The following is a 6,855-nucleotide window of genomic DNA, read 5'->3' as shown; positions in this document are numbered from 1 at the left end:
GTATTGCAATCTAAATGTGGGCGGGGAAGAATCCTTTGCAAACGACTTGAATGGGAACGGGGTGCTGTAAACAGTAGAGTAGCCTTGTTGCTACGATCTGCCGAGGTTAAGCCCTTGTTCTATAGTGTTATTCGACTCTGCTTAAGCGGAACTCACTCTTCGGCAGGCGCAGGGAGTCCCAGATAATAAAGTCAGTCGGTCCCAACAATCTGAGTCGCGAGCCTCGCGGGAGTCCTGTCGCATATCAAGGCTAAGGCTGTACCTCTTAATAAAACTTGCGCACCGGAAGTTCTATATGAATTTTTACGAGGCAGCATGTTATCTGGATATGCCGAAAATTGTTTGCTGGTCTTGTAATTGACTTGATATGCATAGTCGCCGTAGGATATTTTGGGGACGCAACGGGCTCTACGGAGAATCTCCCTGGGAGGTAATTCAGACTGCCACGGTCCTACTCGGATTCGTAATTTCACCTCGCCAACGTTGAGCGTGGTATTTTGGCAAATCCCGCTGCAGCTGTTCGTTGCTGACTCCTGGTTTGGACAAAGAGCTCAGCCGCAGTCTTCTCCGAATGTGATTCTGCATATGGCCCGCACAACGGTTAGTCTACACATGGCTCGTACAGAAATTGAATGATCAGCTGCCAATCAGTGTCGATGACGATGTCTCCCGAAAGAATTAAAAATACAACCATCGCTAAGGTGCATTCAGCGACACCACGTGAAGGGTACGAGCATTCAAGGGTCTCAGCTTGCTAGTACTGCTGGAGTTTTATCGTGTGCAGTGATAAGCGAAGCCCTCTTGCCGTTTGGTAAGGAAACGAAGTGATCGACTGCGGGACACAGGCACAAATCACGAGCTTCACATTTGGAATCGCAGGAGGCACAAACGCCGCGAGCTTAAGGTGCAGCAGAGGCATGGATAGATGGTTCCAACGTTTAGCCACCGAACCAAGAACCAAAGGAAGTGTTGCACCAGCCTCGATGGTAGCCCCTTAAGGAATTCACGATTCGACAGGGCCCGGAAATGACGACTGGTGCAGCCCGCCACGGATCAGCATAGAAAAGCGTGCACCCTTCATGCAAGGGTGGAGACATGGCCTGAATCTCTTGTGCTCCCGGGTGTGAAGCCAGTTGCGAGCTCCACTTCCAGGAAAGCCTGGTGCCGCTTGTGACCCGGGGCTGCGAGTGTGAGGACTCGTTGAAGGGCTTGCGACGCTCGCCCTCGCTTGCAACACTCCCTTCATTGGCCCCGCTGTTTCCTCCGCGAGCGTGCAATCGCTGGCGACATCCGACAAAAAGCGCACTGGAGGAGAAGAGCACGGCACTGGAGAAGAGCAAGGCTCGGCAGAAGATGTAGCAGGCTCGAGCGCTCGTGCGGATGGCCTCGAATTGTATCGCGAAGGTGCTCACAATCTCACCTTGCCAGACTACTTCCGCTCCCAACAAATGGAAACTATTGTGCGGATGCCAGCAAACGCTCACAGCTTCTTGCATGCCTCGCAGATCATGAGCTGCGCTTCCACCTGTTCGTGCCGCGAAGAAAACCCCGATGATGGTAAAGCCGTGAAGAAGGCCTGTCACGTCCAATGCCCTTGCTCACCTTCGACGCCCTTGGTCACCTCCGGCGCCCCTCCGACGGCAAACGAACGGCCGCACAGCATCTCAATGTCCAACCCTCTCCAATTTACCGTGGAATCCTTGCGCAATGACTCGGAGCCGAGCATCGTCCACGTTGAATGTCCTGCCACGCGGGCGTCCGCTGGCGGGAGAGCGAGAAGGAAAGTTGCAACGACATCTGTGCCCTACGCAGCAAGTCAATGATGAGCAGAGAGCAACCCCCACGCAATATCATCTGGCGACCGGCAATGCATGCTACGGTAGCAAGCGCCCTTCTTAGGTTGCTGAGAAATATGACTTCGAATCGGCAGACGGCCCCTTTGTGGACCCTGATGCAGAGCACAGCAAGGAAGTACACGAAGATAGGGATGCGATTGACTGTGTTAAAGATAAAGCTCGGACATACAAGCCAAACTATCCAGCCAAGTTCGGACGCGACAAGTGGGGGATGTGGAAGCGGTGCAAGTGGATCGAACAGCGCCTGAGGGTTTGTCCTGGATGGTCTGAGCGAGCTTGCCACCATCGCAAAGCCCCAACAATGATCCGCAAATGCGACTGAGTCGACGACATCCACCATCATGAGCAGGAAGAGCGCCCTCGAAGTGAGACGCGCAAGATTAGGGGATATCCGCTTGCGATGTGCACTTTGCGGCTGAGCCCAGCCTGGTCTCAATCTTGGCGTTACTGGACCTCGCTTTTGCGGCTGATCTTGGCGTGATCTTGATCTTGACATCGTAAGCAAGATCCTGCTTGACAAGCTCCTTTTTTCATGGTCAGATCAGCCTCCCTTCGAGCCATCAAGCTCACTTTTTATGGCCTTGCGCTTGCGCCTCTGCGAGAGCGGTGTTCTGACATTGAACAATCAAGCAAAGTGGTCATATAATGTCACTAAGCGAGCTGCCTCACGCACGGTCTGCCCACATCGAGAACAAATTGTGCTGCATTACATCGCCATGGCCATAAGTCGAAGTCGCTTCGCTCGATCCCCGAAGTCGAACGGCTGATGAGCGGATGGTCGAATACTGGGCGATTCGTTTCGTTCAGCAAACAGTTAGCAAGGCAAAGACAAGCTTGTGTTTTCCGGCATAAGGGGGTATAGACCGTTGCTATGCTCGGTACTCTGCGCTCTTGGATGGCGGAGTGTAGCTCGGCTCTTCAACTTCGGTCTCGGAGGAGGCGGTTGACATCGGCGCTGACCAAAAGCTGCTGGCATCAGAATCTGTGGATGGGCTTGTGACGCTCCATCTGTGCAAGCCCGGCGGAGTGACGAACGCACTGTGAGGAGACTGAGGCGGTTTTTGAGGCTCACAAAAAGGGGAGATGCGCCTTTCAGGGGCGTATGGCTGATAATCGTGGCTTTCGATGAGGCCTAGGCGCGATGCTGTGGCGTCAGCAATTCGTTCCTGCCATAGTCCTCCGCATCGACTCTGCTGAAATGCAAACAGATCCGGGAAGAAGAAGATGTCGTAGATGCAGAATAATGTGAGGTGGTCATCAATCGGCCTTGTCATAGTACTGTACTGCGCTGCTGTGGAGGGCGTGCCAAGATATTCTGCCCGGAATTCGCTGGCCAGTTGACCAAAGAGAAGACGGCTGCGTTGGGACAAAGCCGGGCACCTCGTGATCGACAGCATCAGACCAGGATTGTAAGCGCGTTTGGAAGGATGCATGGTTGCTAATTGCCAGAGTTGCAGATCTTGAATGCCACGTAGGGGCACGCCGAAGTGCCATAGCAGGGCGTCTGCGAGATTTCGCGTGTCGAACACCATCTTCTGACGCTGTCCGTCTCCGAGCCAGCTGCGTAGGCCTGTGGTGCTGTCGGAGTTGCCGAAAGCGCTTGGGCCCAGCCGAAGAATGTCAATGATGAAGCAGTCGCCCTGATCCTCCTCTTCTGGTGGCACAGTCCAGATGATCAAGATGGACAGCACGCCCTTCCTGCTGCAATCGACCCCCTTGGTCGATAGTCGCGATATGCACGACGTCGAGTTGAGTATCTTCATCATCGTGTCGATACCCTGCAAGGTATCGACGAGTACGGTTCTCGGCAATGGGGCAGACCAAGCGTAGGATGTCATCTTGGCGATTATCAGACGAGCAAGGAGGCTCGCTGAGCTTTCTCCCGGGGGAAGAGAGATGGAGATGGTGAGTGGGATTTGCTCGATATATGTAGGGACGCGTGTGTGGCGCATTCAAAGCCGCCAGGCAGCGTCAGCGCTCAAAGATCGGGGAGCTGTCTAGAAGCATCCATCGAGCATCGTTGCTAGGTCAGGCCTGACACCGGGCTGCCTCTGCACCTCGCCCATGTGCTTGTTCGCAATACTTGTTAGTAAAAGACCCGGTTCCTGAAACGTGGATACATTGTGCCGCAGGGTCACTGACTATTGGTGAGAACAGGCTTGGAGCTTGTCAGGCGGCTCAACGGTGGCATGTTGGACGATGGCGCGAGCGCCCACAAGTCAATGCTGTGAAGAGAGGCCAAAAGCGGATCCAACAAGCTTATCGAGACTGCTCTGACTCCTTGAGGGCTCTGACGGCACACGCTCCCTGCTCTTTCGGGGGGCCAGTTGGGCGCGAACGAATTAGCGTCGGAGTAGCCAAATCGGAGGAAGATCATTGTACCTGCGCTTTTTACAAGAATAGAGTTGCACCTGCGAACCTCTTACGCCACAGTCTCACAGCCCTGTGAATATTCCGCCTCCTCAAACTCTCATGGTAGGTGTGAGGCAGCACATCATCCCAAACTTAGAGGCTCTTCAGCATCAGCGGAAATCCGTGCTGACTAGTGTTAGGCTGGGGTCTCGCCGAAGTCAGCATCTCACGCAAGATGCTTTGTTCGGACACGTACGACGAGATTGGTTGGCCTGGGAGCCCTTGTCTCACAATAGGCGTTGGGCGTTAATCAGGTCGGCGTATCCTCGGAGCTTTGCGAAGCGCCGGATTAAAACGCGTTTACGTATCGGGCACAAGCGCTCGTATTCTACCACAGGCTCCCGGAATCGGACACTTCAGGCACCGCAAGTGGTGATGCTCGTGCACAACAGCGTGCTGTCGAGAATGTTCTCGTTGTAGGCCGCATGATTTCAAAGATAGACGACGAAAGACATGATCAAAAGCAGCAAAGATCTTGCCGCTGAATGAAAAGGAAACGGAATATTCGGCGGACCGTACTCATTGCGCCGCATTTGGATATCCTGTGACGCCAAGTTGGAGTACCCGCGGCTTCCTGGGTGCTTGTCTTGCCTGCCTCGTACGTCTTCGAATAGAGGAGCAAGCTAGCAGCACTCGCGGCCCCTGCCAGCCCTTTCACGACCATTGATGCCCCCAACACCTTCAATTGAAAGGTAACAACCATCCAGTGCGTAAATCCATCCTTCGAGACCTAAACAGGGGGAACATTGTCTCAAACGAAATTGTACCAGTTGCAACAGCCGCAAGTGCACGCACCCTCGGCCGCGACACGACTGACGTCAGCACCAGCGCCATTACCGGCAACTGATGGATTCTCCAGCGCCCTTTCCGCCCATGTTCCGAATGTCTTCCCAACAACGTACCTCAGGGGCAGCACGCTCACCGGAGGATCTATCACCGGTGAGCCAGAGAACCTGTCCACCATCTATGAAGGACGCGCAATGAACGCGCGCATTGTTTTACACAGACATTTGGGCTACCGCCGAGCGAAGGAAACCCATGGCCCTCTTCGCGACATCGGCTCTCTTCGGAACAGGAATTGGTCTTGTTTTCGCCAGGTGGATTGAACAAAACCCTTCGCTGGGGTGGCGGTGGATTCATTGGACACAGGCCATCTACTCTGGCGTGCTCCTCGTCCTTTTGGCACTGCTGCCCGAAACAAGAGTCTCTGTCCTGCTCACAAGACGAGCAAACGCCGTTCGCAAAAAGACTGGTAATGACTGCTACCGAGCTCGAGGCGAGCGGGAGAATTGATTCATTCTTGTCATGCTCAATGTGTCACTGGTGCGTCCTTTCATCTTCCTAGCAACTGAGCCAATCGTTATCGCCTTTTCAACGTGGGTCGGTTTCTGCTGGGGACTGCTCTATTCGCTCCTCTCCAGCATACAGCTCGTTACTGCGCTTCATGGATTCACGCCGGATCAGACCGGCCTTTTCTTGTCCATCCGCCTAGGGGCGCTGGTCGGACAGATGATTAATCCTCTGCAAGAGAAACTATACCTGCGGCAATTCCCAACCAAAGCTCCCGAGGCGAGGCTATATCGCGCCTGTGTCGGGGCGCTTCTTGTCCCAATCGGGTGCTTCGTCTGTGGGTGGACCTCTTTCTCCTCGGCAAGCATTGCAGGTCCGCTCGTCGGCATCGTCATGACCACCACTGGTATCGACCACATCTACCTCCGCGTACTCAACTCCCTCGTCGACTCGTATCTCGTCTACACATCCTCGGCCCTTGCAGGGCAGTCTCTTCTGCACGAACTACTCGGCAGCGTCTGCCCTTTGTTTGTGGAGGCAATGTACAGAAGGCTGACGTATCCCTGGGCGTCCTCCCTCGCCGGCTTTATTGGCTTTCTCTTTTCTCTCATCCCATTTGTCCTCATCTTAAACAGTCCACGTATTCGTGCTAGGTCGCGCTTGTCACAGAAAGTTCAGCGGGAGGGGGAAAGAGAGCGGACATGAAATGTTGTGGCTGATCAGACTCTATCATGCATACAATGTACGATACACCCAGCCTCGAAACTCGGATGGCATCACGCATTGCCCATGTTCGCAATCTTCTCCTTCTCCGCCTGACTGAGTAGGGCTCCATACCGGCCTTTTCCCTCCGCTCGCTCCATCGATCAGCAGAACGCTCTTCTTTACCATAGAAGAGACAAGAGACCTTGACGAGCTCCTCGCACACATCGACGACTCGGTCTCGATTCGACGATGGTAGCATACGTCCCAATTCATCGAATTGGGTCCATGCTTTGGGTAAAGATGCTTGATTGGGAATGGTAAACATCCTCACCCAACGGCCTAGAATCCGCAGTGCATTGACAGCATTGAACGACTGCGACCCGCCGTTGACCTGCAGTGTTTGCCAAGATCAGCGTAGTACCGGTTTCAGTCACAGCTCTGCTCACCTGGGCAACAGCCAAAGTCTTGCCTTGGGTCGGACGTACGCTTCCTAGAGAGAGAAGAACGTGGTCGATCATAGTCTTCATGATGCCTGTGAGGTTTCCGTGCTGCTCCGGGCTGCACCAGAAATTGGCCTCGCTCCAAATGATGA

General features: G+C 54.1%; 4 protein-coding genes across 4 annotated transcripts; 1 reads left to right on the top strand and 3 right to left on the bottom strand.

Moving 5' to 3' along the window:
* Positions 1-686: 686 nt before the first annotated feature.
* K437DRAFT_77898 (uncharacterized protein) lies at positions 687-1,591 on the bottom strand. The gene has a single exon (XM_013384348.1). The coding sequence runs from the start codon at positions 1,494-1,496 to the stop codon at positions 939-941; it is 558 nt and encodes a 185-aa protein (XP_013239802.1). The 5' UTR covers positions 1,497-1,591; the 3' UTR covers positions 687-938.
* A 772-nt stretch (positions 1,592-2,363) lies between these two features.
* K437DRAFT_260366 (uncharacterized protein) lies at positions 2,364-4,202 on the bottom strand. The gene is made up of 2 exons (XM_013384347.1): positions 2,541-4,202; positions 2,364-2,467 (listed from the first exon to the last, which is right to left on the bottom strand). The coding sequence occupies exon 1, from the start codon at positions 3,806-3,808 to the stop codon at positions 2,726-2,728; it is 1,083 nt and encodes a 360-aa protein (XP_013239801.1). The 5' UTR covers positions 3,809-4,202; the 3' UTR covers positions 2,364-2,467; positions 2,541-2,725.
* Positions 4,203-4,901: 699 nt separating this feature from the next.
* On the top strand, positions 4,902-6,398 carry K437DRAFT_77932 (uncharacterized protein). The gene is made up of 3 exons (XM_013384346.1): positions 4,902-5,207; positions 5,275-5,591; positions 5,690-6,398. The coding sequence occupies exons 1-3, from the start codon at positions 5,115-5,117 to the stop codon at positions 6,261-6,263; spliced, it is 984 nt and encodes a 327-aa protein (XP_013239800.1). The 5' UTR covers positions 4,902-5,114; the 3' UTR covers positions 6,264-6,398.
* Position 6,399: 1 nt separating this feature from the next.
* K437DRAFT_217149 (NADPH-dependent FMN reductase) lies at positions 6,400-6,855 on the bottom strand (the record flags this gene model as incomplete). The annotated part of the gene is made up of 2 exons (XM_013384345.1): positions 6,400-6,654; positions 6,710-6,855. Coding segments are annotated over 2 exons (401 nt in total), but the record flags the coding sequence as incomplete, so codon positions are not given.

The sequence above is a fragment of the Tilletiaria anomala genome (assembly GCF_000711695.1).
Source record: "Tilletiaria anomala UBC 951 chromosome Unknown K437scaffold_212, whole genome shotgun sequence".
Classification (NCBI taxonomy): Eukaryota; Fungi; Basidiomycota; class Exobasidiomycetes; order Georgefischeriales; family Tilletiariaceae; genus Tilletiaria; species Tilletiaria anomala.
Note: the sequence above shows the minus strand (reverse complement) of the source record. Positions and strands in the feature narration are given on the sequence as shown.